The sequence below is a fragment of the Danio rerio genome, chromosome 23 (genome assembly GCF_049306965.1).
Source record: "Danio rerio strain Tuebingen ecotype United States chromosome 23, GRCz12tu, whole genome shotgun sequence".
Taxonomy (NCBI): domain Eukaryota; kingdom Metazoa; phylum Chordata; class Actinopteri; order Cypriniformes; family Danionidae; genus Danio; species Danio rerio.
This window is the reverse complement of record NC_133198.1, coordinates 35,608,232-35,622,902: the sequence shown is the minus strand read 5'-3', so window position 1 is coordinate 35,622,902 and position 14,671 is coordinate 35,608,232. Positions and strand designations below refer to the sequence as shown.

Genomic DNA, 14,671 nt, shown 5'->3' with positions numbered 1-14,671 from the left:
TGCTGCAGCAGAAGTGTCTCCGCATCGCTGGTCCCGTAGGGCGGCCTTGTCAATTCAGCTAATGGAATGTGTGCGCTAAAGCAATCAAGGAACCAAAGCAAAAATTACATTGAGATCAAGAGGAAATCAATGCAGAGAGAGGAAGAGTCGCATACTGATCACTCGGCAGGAGTAGAGATGACTTCCAATGCTTTGCCTCCTCAGTCTGAAGTCAATCCAGGGATGGACCTGAAGCAATGTGGGTGATATCCATACATTTGGGTGACTTCATTCAAGCTAAGATTAAAAATATAGCTTACCCAGCGGTTTTCCTATACCCACCATGATGCTTTGCGTGAGTTTTGGTAGTACCAAAAAATCAGTTCATCCAATATTAAAAGGCAGCTTATTAGAATGAACAGATGAAATTCAGCCGACCATATATATATTAGATCTCCTGTGAAATTGTAATTATTTAAATAATATTTCTGTTATGATCACTAGCTATCTGGTTGCTGCGGAGCGCTGGAGAACTATACACATTAACAAACTACAACTCCCAGCATGCACCTCGCACACACCAGTTCCTGATTCCCACTGATTACACTCACAGCAAGAAGGTCATTATGGACTGATTTCAAGAACTATAAACTAAGCACACACAGACATACCATTGCTGAGTCTTGGTAAAATATTAAGTGAGCATTACGACACATTTTCCCCTACCTTGCCTTGCCGTGTTTGACCCTTTGCTTTGTTTCTTTGTTTGTGTTGTTTGCCGCCTGTACCGAACATTTGCCTGTTTATTGACCACACTTTGGATTATCTATATGCTCCTGTTTGTTCCTGTTTCGACCTTTGCTTCTAAGACGATTCTCTTAATCAACTCCAATTGGATCCTCAACTCCATGTCCACGTCCAGCCATTGTAACAATTTCACAATTATTGTTTAACAGAATTTTTAATTCCAAAGCATTTTAAAACATACTTTAATAGTTTTAATAACTCATTTCTTCATATTTTTTTACTTTTGCCATGATGACAGTGTCGGTACACAATTCTTCTATGTATTGTACAAGATACTAGTAGTGAGCTTAAAATGCAATTTAAAGACTTAAGTTTGGAAAGACTTAAGGAAGGAAACTTACTGAACAAAAGAAGTTTGTTCTGTCGACAATCGGGGGAAAAAAGTTTAAGGGGGCTAGATTATATTGACCTTCAAATAGTTAAAAAAATATAACAAAACTGCTTTTTTAAAATAAAAATAAAAAATAAGACTCAATAAGAAATAAATATTATAGGAACTTCTTTGAAAATTATAGGGGGGCTAATAATTTTGAATTCAACTGTATATATTTTAAGATGACTAAAAATAAAGCATAAAGCCAAAACACCCCTTACTCAGTTTTCCCTTCATATATGAATTATTTATGCTACATTATTATTCAGTATTATTACCCTATTTTGTCCATTTCTTTTGAATGGAAGTTCTCCAAACCGAAGGTGCAATACATAATTTAAAACGAAACAAAATATGAATCAAAGGGTTGAATGTTTGTATGTTTCTTGTTTTTTTTTTTCAGGATTGTATGTGAAATGGATGCAGCTCCAGTGGACAGTAAAGCCGGACCGGTCCATTTGTGTGTAGGGGAGTGTAAACCGGAGCTCCAGACTCGCTCTTCTCAGCTCTATTCCTTTGTGGTAAGACCTCGAGTTCTGCTACTTCTGAATAATGCAGTGAGGCAATGCTGAACCTGCCCGTTGTTTTGGGTTTATTAAATTGGGCTTTAGTTGGTCCATTGAAGAGAAGTTGCGGGTCACTGTGATCTTATGCCTTTGGACAGGTGGGCTTTGCTGAGGTTGCTTTGTTCTCTGAAGCGCTTTAACAGCGAAAATGTCAAATCAGAGGAAGTGACTCAGAGCTCAGCATAGTGAACCTCAACTGTTCACAGCTACTTTTTAGGAACAAAGACTTTTTTTGCACTGACTTTCTTCTCGTACGTCCCCTATCTCTCATTAGTCATCCATTTATATGCACAAAAAAGATTTTATAAGTGTCTACATTAATGTTTCTAATTATATTTTTGAATATAAGGATCATCTGTGTATTTATACTGTATATTCAAAAGCATTATCCCTCTTGTAAAATACACTCACTGGCCACTTTATTATGTACACCTGTCTAACTGTTCTTTAATGCAAATTTCTTACCAGCCAATCACATAGCTGCAACTCAATGCATTTAGGCATGTAGACATGGTCAAGATGATCTCCTGCATTTCAACCTGAGCATCAGAATGGGGAAGAAGGGTGATTTAAGTGAATTTGAACGTGGCATGGTTGTTGGTGCCAGACGGGGTGGTTTGAAACTGCTGATCTACAGGGATTTTCATGCACAACCATCTCTAGGGTTTACAGAGAATGGTCCGAAAAAGGAAAATATCCATTGAGTGGCAGTTCTGTGGGCGCAAATACCTCGTTGATGCCAGAGGTCAGACTGGTTCGAGCTGATAGAAAGGCAACAGTAACTCAAATAACCACCCGTTAGAACTGAGGTTTGCAGAAGAGCATCTCTGAGCACAGAACAAATCCAACCTTGAGGCCGGATGGGCTACAGCGGCAGAAAACTACACCAGGTTATGACCACAGTGTGCCCATCTTCTGATGGCTACTTCCAGCAGGATACCGCGCCATGTCATAAAGCACAAATAATCTCAGTCTAGTTTCTTGAACATGACAATGAGTTCACTGTACTTAAATGGCCTCCACAGTCAGCGGATCTCAATCCAATAGAGCATCTTTGGGATGTGGTGGAACGGGAGATTCGCATCATGGATGTGCAGCCAACAAATCTGCAGCAACTGCGTGATGCTATCCTGTCAATATGTCAAAATCTCTGAGGAATATTTCCAGTACCTTGTTAAATCTATGCCACGAAGGATTAAGGCAGTTCTGAAGACAAGGGAGGGTCCAACCCGGTACTAGTAAGGTGTACCTAATAAAGTGGCCGTGAGTGTATAATAATGATTTTTAAGGTCAATTTAAGGTCACCTGCCTAGTTAACCTAAATCAACTAAATTCTGTTCATTTTTATTTATATAATGCTTTTTAAAGCCGTAGTTTGTTTCAAAGCAGCTTAACATAGTTCTAGTAAAGTCCAGATTTCATAATTAAGATAGCCTTTAAATTGAACTTTAAACTGAATACTAATATCTTGCAGTAACTAGTAATAACTAGTTAAATATTGTGTAGTCATCATGCACAAGAATAATAATTAGTTATTAGAAATTAGTTATTAAACTGTATCTTTAAAAATGTGTTAACATATCTTTCTCCATAATTAGCAAATAATATCATTCTGACTGTTAGAAATCTTGAATGATGCTCTGTAATTGTGTTCATGCCACTACGGCACTATGCATATGTTTTATTTTTAGGCTCCCAAACTGTAAACACGCACCCCAATCAATCTTTTGCAATCCACGGTTTTAGGCAGAGCCTAAAGTCTGTAAGCCTTCTATTTTTACAGCAAAATCTGGCAGCAAAAGGAGTACATTAGCATATTATATTTATGTATTTAAATATCAGTAGTTTGTATCTGTCCAAAGAGTTCTTTAGGAAATCACCCCATTAATGTGTGGAAACTGTCTCCATGCAAATGAAAAGTCATTAAAAGCCATAAGGTCAATAAAATAACCTTTTTTTATGGCTGGCGTGACATTTTTATCAGCTAATTGTTCTATTTAGTGCTTTTTAAAGTACTATTTTTGTCTGTCCTCTTAAACGATGCTGCCGATTAGCGGTTAATAGCATTATTTACACAAATATTCACCAAGACATTAAAAGAAAAGCGTGTTTATTGAACTAATGCACTCGTCAAGCACAAAAGACTCGAGATGTGCCGTAAAAACTTGCTAATTTACAGATTGCCGCTGTGTGTGTGCGTCATTGTTATTGGTAAAACGGCAGCCCTGCTTTCTGCGTTAAGAAGCGCAGCTCTCGTCAGCATAATAGAACTTGTTTTTCGGTTATTAAAATATTGAGTGATTATGAAGACGAAACACCACAGGGAGTGCATATTGAACAGGGAGACAATAAAAGCCATTAAGCAAATCAAAGGATGGAGGATGGTTGCCATGTTGTCACACCTGTGGGGACTGTTGCACACCTGTCCCAAACACCCAACTGCCGGCCTGGGGTTAATAGATAATCAACAGCAGCATTCACACACACACTAAAAGCAAACAATCATCCATACCACCACAATGAACAGGCTTTTCTAATTAGGGGAGCTGTTTATACAGTGGGGGAAATACGTATTGAACATGTCACCATTTCTTTCAGAAAACATATTTCTGAAGGTGCTGTTGACTTGAATTTTGCACCAGATTTTGGTAACAGCCAAAGAAATCTTTGTATGCAAAGAAAACAAAACAAATTAGTTTGCAAATTAAGTTATGTGTCATAAAATGAAATGACACAGGAAAAAAGTATTGAACACATGAAGGGAGAAAGATGTAGAAAGGCATTGAAAGCCCAGACAGCAGCTGAAATCTCAGTAGTTATTCAGCAGTCCTCTTCCATTTGTCAGTGTAAATTAATATTAGCTGCTTTAGTCCAACATCTACTGTACATTATCAGAATGATAACAGTGAAACCAGGGTGGACATTTCAAAGCACAGCCAAGGAAACTCTCAGATGCTTTCAGAAAAAGAAAATCAAGCCTTAGAATGGCCCAGCCAATCACCTAACTTGAACCCAATAGAAACTACAAAGTAAAGATCAGATCTGCTAGACGAGACCCACAGAACTATCAAGATTTTTACACTCTGTTGAAGTCTGTGAAAAGCTTACACCTGAGCAATGTGTCATGGACGGATACTGACAACGGAATTGACCATCCACGTACAGTATTTATTCAACAGAGGATAGTCAGACAGGCAAAGATCAATAACAGGAGCAAACAAGTGCATTCGGGTGAAGCAAAAGAGTAGTCAGGTCACAGGCAAAGAGAACGGACCAGACGGCAAACTATGTAAACAAAGGTACAAAGCAAAAGGTCGAATAGGAAATGCAAGGATGCATCGTAATGTCCACTAACAGTAAAACAAAACTCAGCCCTGATGTGTGTGTCTGTGCTGTTTTTAAACTCCATGTAATCAGTTTATTCTGATTCTCCGATTGTTTGTGTGTGTGTGTAATCCAGGTGAAGCAGGAACCGGTGTGTGCGAGGTGCATGCTTGGAGTTGTAGTTTGTAAATGTGGCATGTGTGTAGTTCTCCAGCGATCCGCAGTGGCTAGATCGCTGGTGACTATAACACAATGCATTTGACTTCATTCTCCATATGAGAGGCGTCTTTAAGCTGCCATCAAATCAGTAAAGTCTTATTTACCTTTTAGTAGTTCAGTACTTGCTCCTTGTGTCATTCCATTGTTAATACACATACTGTAACTCATTTATCAGATTTTTTGGGGTTTGATTTTATTTTTATGTTTGTATTGTTTTTTTTTTTTTTTTTACCAAAATCTGGTTCAATTCCATGTCAACAGTTCCTTTAGAAATATTATTCCCAGGGAAAAACATGACGTGTTCAATACTTTTTTTCACCGCTGTATTACAGCCACTTTCTGTATACATTTGTACACATGCATTTGTACAGTATAAAAGCAGCATGTTATCTCAGAAAATGTTGTCGGACATCATGAAGTCCCTGAGCGGCCCACCAGTTGTAGAACAATGAGAGGCGAGACCCAAATTGGTGTTAATTCATTTTTTAGTCTGTGCACGTGTGAAGTCGACCGCCAGCCGTTTCATCTGCTTTCTTAAGACACAGAGCTGTCTCTTTCAGTTTTCTCCATCTGCCGCTTGCAGTCCCTGTGTACACTAAACCGAGGAGGACTGGGGAACTAGAGAGTTTATGTTCGATGTTTTTTTTAAAAGGCTTTTATTTCTCCTCAGACGTGCCTTTCATGAGCTCGCATCACTCTGACAAGGCTGGAAATGGCATTTTCTTTGTTGCGTGTGCTCTTTATTTGCGAGCGGAGCAGAAGGCGTATGAGACTCATGAAGGACAGTTGTTATTTACAGACGTTGGCTGTCTTTTGTGGAAAAGCCACCCACATGTAGACCGATTCGGATTCAAAACATGCTCGTCTTCGGCTGATCGAGGAAGCTGCAGCGCTGTGTCATTTCTGTGTCACAAGCAGCAAGTTTTCTTTTCATGTGAAAATAATGTTGTTTTTTATGAAAGAAATAAATTAATTTGATCAAAATGACAGTACTTCATATATAGAATGATTAAATATTTAGCAATTATTTAATCAAAGAATAAATATAAATAAATACCAATTTAGAGGTGCACTGTAATGAATATTCTGGGCCAAATGGAAAATTGTAGATGCACTTGGTCAAAAACCATTATCAAAAAACCTTTGCAATAGTTATTTAATATTTTATTGGGACTTTTTAAAATTTTACTCAATAATTTAGATTATAATAATTTTAAAAACACAGTCCAATAAAACAGCCGCATCTTATTGACAGTTGAGAGGTGTCAGTTTAACTGTGTTGCCATTTATACTACATAGAAATGTCCTGTTGGCGTGTTATTTGAGTGGACTTGAATGCTTTTCTGGTGAGCATGTGCAGTTCATGCATAAGCAGAACTAAATATTAACTAAATATTAAATATACCCTTCATGCGAAATTTTGATTCTGCTATTTTCTTTGGTTTAGTCAATGCAGCAATATACATGCCTTTTTCGCCTAGTGCATTGAAATGACGGGGTTTAATAGCACACTGATTTCAATGTCTGACGCACATTGGAGGAGCCACAGCTGGAGGGAGAGTGAAAACATTCTTAGACATTGCGGCGAAGCATAACCCTTCATTTCAACACAGGCTTATTGTGAAAAAGTAGCCCCATATACATTTTCGGAGAGCACAAATTATGTAGCTGGAGCTACATTTGGCTGCATTTCGTCTTTAAAAGAGTGTTATGGGGTAGGTGTGTTTCTTTTTGCGCTACCAGCTGACCACTTATCTCCATGTGGAGGGCTTTTCCGCTTTTAACAGTTTGCTTAGTAGCTCGACATGTACGTTGGCGGACTTGAGTTGCAGAAAAGAGTTGACCACGATTTCGGGGTTTAAATCCGGAGAGGAACGGTTCTAGAAAGCAGGTCAAACAAAAACAAAAGGCAAAAAATATAATAAACGAGTAAATAACAGGGTGAGAATGTTGTAAAATCTGAAAACGTGGTAAAAGTCAAGCAGTCAATTGCCTTTAAAAACACTTTCAGTCAGTCAGTCAATAGCGGCCTCTAGTGGATTTCACGAGAACAGCAGGCGTGAATGGCAATCGCAAGAGAATTTGAGATCTGAAAAAGCATACACGAATACAAAAACTGCAAAAAAAACTTTCATACTGGTATGTATTTGGCGTTTTTCTCTTTTGGGTGAAAATCAGAAATGCCACAACTTTGGTGCATCGCTAATACTGATCACAATAATCTTTCTTAAGCATCAAATGAGCATTTTAGAATTACTGTTTAAGTGTCATGTAAGACTGAAGACAGGAGTAGTATTGGCTGATAGTTCTTTACATATATTCTGATAGTCTATTTTTTCTTTCTGTCTTTGCAGATGCCATCGGTCACAGGTTTGTCTCCCAGTCGTGGTCCGGAATCTGGAGGAACAAAAGTAACCATAATGGGGGAAAACCTGGGAGCAGGCAGCAGTGTCACTGTGCTTTTTGGGAACCAGACCTGCGAGTTTTACGAGTAAGAATCAAACTTTTTTTCTATGGCATAAAATGAAAACTTCTAAAATAATACCAATAATAACAATACAGTTTATATTTAGTTATTGCCAACTTTACTAGTTACAACTTGCTAATACCAGCCATACAAGAGTCAAGTTTGAGATGATTTCAGCTTTGGTGGGTTCTCCTGACCCATAGTGTGCCCACAAATTATAACCCCACACCAGGACACCACCACCTTTGGGCTGACATGTTGACACAAGGCAGGATAGATCAAACTTTTCATGGTTTTTACACCAAATTCTGACCCTACCACCATAATGCTGCACAAATTAAGATTCATTGATTTGCTGCTATGTGATTGGCTAATTGTGGCTCATTTCCACTGAGTGATACGTTTCAGTTACAGTACAGTACATGCAATGACTTCCATTTCCACTGTCTGAAACTGTACCGCTTACAGCTACCAAGTAAAGGTATTATTAGCTGTGGCTAATCAGAGTTACTCATAACGAATCAAACTATATTGTACTATACCAGGGGTGTCCAAACTCTGTCCTGGGGGGCCGGTGTCCTGCATTGTTTAGCTCCAACTTAATTCAACAAACCAGCCTGGAGGTTTCTAGTATACCTAGAAAGAGCTTGATTAGCTGGTTTAGGTTTGTTTAATTGGGGTTGGAACTAAAATATACAGGACATTGGCCCTCTAGGAACATGTTTAGACATTACTGTACTATACAGCATGGCAACCCATTAGGTATTTGCATTGTCTATAACTTTCTGCAATAAAGTCGTTAATATTCCTCTACATCTCCCTATCCAACTTTATTTCTGCCTCCTCCTCCTCTAATTTTCACAGCACACTTCTATATGTAAATATCATACCCCCTGCTTGACTTCTTCCTATATCTGCCCCTTATTTCACACTCTCTCCGGGGATCTCAATTTAAAGATGATTGTACCACTTAAAGGCCCAAGACCGCTTTTAATGCGATAGCAGCTAATTGCAGATTCTTGCTTTCCTCTGTGTTCCTATGGAAGGATGATGTGTTCCTGTTGGTGCTGCAATAAGAAGCAGCTTATCGCACACTAATATGCTGCAGTGAATGACTAATGCTCACTTTCCATGGGTAGCACTTTCAGAGAAAAGACTGCAATTGAAAAGAGCAGAGGGCCGCCCACAAGCACTGTTCATATATAGTGTGTCTGAACAGCATGTCTAGCCTTCTGATATAAAGACCTGGTGGTCTGATTGGTTTGTATCGGCTTTTGTTTGTCCTCAGACGAACTATGACAGAGATTGTGTGTTACTCTGCACCATCTCTGACGGGCGTGGGTTCGGTTCAGATCAGCGTGAGTGTGGATCGCGCCCAAGTTCGAGACATCCTGGCTTTTGAGTATATAGACGACCCCACTGTTCAGCGAATCGAGCCGGAATGGAGCATCGCAAGGTAACATATATGATGGTGCATTGCTTTAGTGCTGGATTATAGAGAGCTGTGTAGATACACTACCGGTTGAAAGTTTGGGGTCAGAGGGTTTTTTTTTTAAATGTTTTAAAATAAGCTTATCCTGCTCACCAAGGCTGTGTTTATTTAATCAAAGACAGTACAAATGGTACAATTGTGAAATGTTACTCACTAAAAAACTGTTCAAAAGTAGTTCATAATTTAATTTAATCATTTATTAAAGTGAATTTAAAGAGGAATTTTCAGCTTCATTACTCTGAAGACTGAGGGGTCACATAATCCTTCAGAAATCACTCTAATATTATCATTAATAATAATAATAATAATAATAATAATAATAATAATAATAATAATAATAATAATAATAATAATAATTATTATTATTATTATTATTATTATTATTATTGTTATTATTATTATTATTATTATTATTATTATTATTGTTATTAATATTATTATTAATATTAATATTATTACTAATATTAGTAATAAAAGCAATAATGACTGGAGTAATAATTAATTTGAAACTACATACAATAAAAAAGCACTTTAACAATCCAATAGTTTTTTATATTTAATAAATGTTGCCTTGATGAGCAGAATAAAAAAAAGAAAAAAAACTGACCCCAAACATTTGACCAGTAGTGTACATTTGAATGGATATCAGGCACAATCCTAAGAGGAATTGATCTCATAAATGGAGTTCAGCAGCTTTGTTCAAGGACGTGTGTTGTGTTATGTGGGAAAATGAATAAGCAGCTGTCTTGCATTCAGATAAAGTTCTTTGTCTTGAAAAAGACTTTAAAAATAAAAAGGATTTACATCATGTCAGGGCAATCATGTAGATGGGTCTGTGAAGCTAAAGCAATTTTTTAAAACACTTCTAAGATTTTAAAAGAAATTCTTGATTTTCATTTTGCCCAAAAAAATCCATTGCATAGTATGAAGAAATCTATTGTTCTTAGCATAAAAATGAAAGAAATAATTCACCCGAAAACTAAAATATACTCATTCTTGTGTGGTTTTAAAGTTCTATTTATTTCTTTGATCTGTTGAAAAGAAAATAATATATATTAAAGAATGCTGAAAAACATGTAACTTGTGACATTCATAGTAAAAAATGCAAATGCTATGGAAGTCAATGGTTACAGGTTTTCAACATTTTTAAAAATATTATTTTGTTGAATAAAAAAAGAAGAAAGAAAACTTATAAAGCTTTGAAATAAGTAAAAGGTGAATAAATAATTTACAACTTTAATTTTGGGGGGAACTATCCCTTTAAGAAAAGTTAAACTGATCATTTAAATTACTTAAAACATGCACATCTGACCAGTCACATGGTCAGTATCATAATTTGTTTTGTTTTATTTTTTTGCTTACTGACCTAGAAGTTACATTTTTAAATCATAATCATCATTTAAAACTGGGGGACACGGTGGTTCAGTGGTTAGCACTGTCGCCTCACAGCAAAAAGGTCGCTGGTTCGAGTCCCGGCTGGGCCAGTTAGCATGTCTGTGTGGAGTTTGCATGTTCTCCCTGTGTTTGTGTGGGTTTCCTCCAGGTGCTCCGGTTTTCCCCATAGTCCAAAGACATGTGTTATAAGTTAATTGGTTGAACTAAATTGGCCTTAATGTGTGGATTCAAGAGTGTATGGGTGGCTTGCGGCTGGAAGGCCATCCGCTGCGTAAAACATGTGCTGGAATAGTTGGCGGTTCAGTCCACTGTGGCAACCTCTGATAAATCAGAGACTAAGCAAAAGAAAAATTAATGAATGAAGAAATTTGAAATGTTTACTTTCCAAGTGTCATATAATATGAGCTCTCGAATCTTTTCATTCCCAGTTGTACCTTTCATACTGTTTAAATTCTACAATGACTACATCCTAAAAAGGATGTTTCATCCCAAAAAGAATATTCTGTAATTTTCACATCCTCATTATTTTGATTATTCTGCCAAAAATCAAAGAAGATATGTAAAAAAAAAAAAAAGAATCCTTTCATTTCCATTGTATATAAAACAAGATATTTGTAATTTTTGAATGAACTCTTCCTTTAAGGGATTTTCTCACATTTCACTATACAGATCTGGACAGATTATTCAGAGCTATATCATATTCATGGCAAAGTGCTACTCATTATATACAGTAGCAAAAAATGAGACTGAAATAGAAATGTGCTGAGAATGATTGTATAAGTTATGCTGAGATACGGGTTCTCTGAAAGCTGGAGTAAATGCGGAAAGAGAATGTCTCTGTCATTCCAGATCTAACACACAGATACACAAGAACCGTATGTACTGTCATGTCAGCCAGCAGCAATATTATATTGCTCAAAGGTTATTGTTCATAGCTCTGAAGACTTAAATGTACAGTATACTTAAAATTTGAACTGTGTGTGTGTGACAATATTTTTAGGAATGATGGGAACCAATCTATGTTAAAACCCATTGACTTTTATAGCGTATTAATAAAACAAGGGTTTGTGTTTGACTAATAATTATAATTAAAGGGAAAGTTCACCCTAAACTGAAAATTCAGCTATTTACTCACCCTTTACTTATTCCAAACCTGTTTGACTTTCTTTCTAGATATTTGGAAAAAAGCTGGAAACTGATAACCACCGACTTCCATAGTATTTGTATGTCCTACTATGAAAGTCAATGATAACAGGTTTTTAGATTTCTTTGAAATATCTTCTTTAGTGTTCATGAAAATCATAACGTTTTGTAAGCACTAAGTAAATTGTTTACCTTCCAGTGCTAAATCATGATTTGTATATACACAGTGCTGTAATTAAAAGTAGTGACAATGTCATTCAACAAACAAATTAACAACTCAGATAGTGACAAACATGTTTGAAAAATTCTTCACTGCCTGTAAGATTATAGAGCTCTAAAATAGAATGCAGATTTTATAGCTGAATTCCTTGGTAGAATGAGACAAGAAATGTTTGCATTGTATTTAAAGGGATAATTCACTCAAATTGGTAATTTCCTTTTAATTTCCTTTCTGACCTCTCAAGCCATCCAAGATGCTGTTGACTTTTTTGTAAAGTAGAAGAGTAAAGACAATTTGTAGCTGGAATCATTGTCCTCTGAGATCTATATACTATAATGAAAATCAGTCAGGGGTACTACTTTGAGTTTTTAAAAGTATATTGAAAAGACATCATAATAGCAAGGGCTTCTGACAATGCGATGCAATCACTCTGTGCAACAAACTGAACACACATATATGTATATATATATATATATATATATATATATATATATATATATATATATATATATATATATATATATATATATAGATTTTACACTACCTGACAAAAGTCTTATTGTCGATTGTACGAGCAACAAATAATTTCTTGACTTCTAGTTGATCATTGGGAAAAGTGGCAGAAAGTCGATTTTTCTGATGAATCATCTGTTGAACTGCATCCCAATCATCACAAATACTCCAGAAGACCTATTGGAACCTGCATGGACCCAAGATTCTCACAGAAATCAGTCAAGTTTGATGAAAGAAAACTCATGATTTGGGGTTACATTGGCAAACAGCATTTCCCATTGTTTACATCGTTGCTACAGCATACCGTTAACGCTAGACACTGTACATGTCATGATCAATTTTAACAAATAAATACACTTACAGGTTGTAGCTCACAGCTTCTGCTTTGAGAAGATTTTAACCGAATCCAGCACTGAACTGGGAGAGATTCTGGAGCTGCGTTTTGTCAAATCATGCTTGCTGTGTATTTTATAATTCTCTGGACCATAATTAATATTGAACTGTAAGCACTTCTGTCTTTGTGTCGTGTCCTTTGGAAGCCTAAATACAGAAACAGACGGAGCTCTGTGGAAATAGCGGCGTTTGGACGCATTTTAGCTCCCTCTGCTGTAACGTTACAGCTAACTCTGTAAAAACCAAGGTCTCGATTTGCATTGAACTTTGAGCTTTTTACATTTAGAGATGCTGTTTATGTTCACACAGCTACATTACACTTACATTTAAAATATGACATCGTAGTGAACCACCCCTTTGAGTGACAAGTCTTTTGTCTCAGCAAAATCAAACCTTACTGTCCTAAATAAGTAATTAAAAAACAAGACCATGATCATATTTTATTTTGGTAAAATAAGCGTAATCTAGAGGCCTTTGCCTTTCATATAAGCCAATTCTGATTCCAAATGATCAACCAGAAGTCAAGTTATTATTTGTTGTTCCTAAAACTTGGATAGGCGACAAGACTTTTGGTAGTGTACATCTTTATTACCTCAATTGCGAAGTGATGGAAGCTACTGACTTCCATTATATACCAGGGGACAAGAGTTTCTGAAAAATCCTCTTTGCTGTCCTACTAAATAATAAAAAAATCAACATGTTTGACAGCTTAAGGGTAAGTAGATTAAAGGGTTAGTTCACACAAAAATTAATTCACCCTTTACTTGCTTCAAACCTTAATGAGATTGCTTCTTCTGTTAAACAAACAAAGATATTTTGAAGAATGCTAAAACCTGTAATTATTGACCTCCATATTGTTTTTCCTATATGGAAGTTAGGTTTTTTAGCTTTCTTCAAAATATCTTCTTTTGTGTTCAACAAAAGAAACAAACTCATAATGATTTGAAACCATTTGAGGGTGAGTAAATCAAGGCAATTATTTTAAATGAACCATCCCTTTAAGATCTCTTTATATGGCTGTTTGTGAGAAATGTGAACCTCAAATGTGATTTTTCCTTCCTGTGGGCGAGTGCCCCACGCCAGGGCATCAGTAGATGGGGTCACGATGCTTTATTTGTTGAACCACACCGAACAGAACCCTGTACGAGCGGCGCCTGGCTAATGAAGCGCTCAAGAGTAAACAACTGAAACACCTCCAGCTACAGCTCCACTCCCAGACACTCGCCCCTTTTGTTGTTCTTTATCAAACCACAGAAAACATTCCCAGAATGCTAAGCAGGACTCTTTTCCTTTAGTGTTTTCAAAGACACATCTAGTATGTTTGATTAAATCTACTGAAGACGGTTAAAAGCGTCTCTAATCAGGACCTTCTCAAAAGCGTATTATCTTCTAAGCGCACATCACAAAGAAACAAGTTTTGAGGGCAGCGTTTGATTTAAATGTAGATGAGTTTCTTCCGCGTCAAAGTTTTTTTTGTTGCTGTTGCATTTATCCCAATTCACATTCATACCTTGCTGTGTGTGTTTGTGTTTTTTTTCAGCGGACACACACCTCTGGTGGTGACCGGGACGAACTTGGATGTGATACAGGAGCCGAGGATTCGGATCAAGTACGGCGGGCGGGAATCCGTAAACGTGAGTAGCTTCATTTGCGTTATCGGCGCTTGCTCAATTATCCGCCCTCACTTTTGATACGACCTCAAGTTACCTGAGCTCAGGGGGCTTCTGGGAGAACTGCTCTCTCTCGTGAGCTGATATCTCACCAGGGCCGCTGCCATGAA

General features: G+C 36.9%; 1 protein-coding gene across 15 annotated transcripts in view; it reads left to right on the top strand.

Moving 5' to 3' along the window:
* The window catches only part of plxna2 (plexin A2), a 775,253-nt gene that overhangs the window by 670,648 nt on the left and 89,934 nt on the right, over positions 1-14,671 (top strand). For all 15 annotated transcript variants that reach the window (XM_073939239.1, XM_073939238.1, XM_073939236.1 and 12 more), the window contains 4 exons: positions 1,563-1,680; positions 7,623-7,759; positions 9,024-9,191; positions 14,432-14,525. In XM_073939239.1, the coding sequence (XP_073795340.1) occupies positions 1,563-1,680; positions 7,623-7,759; positions 9,024-9,191; positions 14,432-14,525 (517 nt within the window). The remainder of the gene's footprint in view (positions 1-1,562; positions 1,681-7,622; positions 7,760-9,023; positions 9,192-14,431; positions 14,526-14,671) is intronic.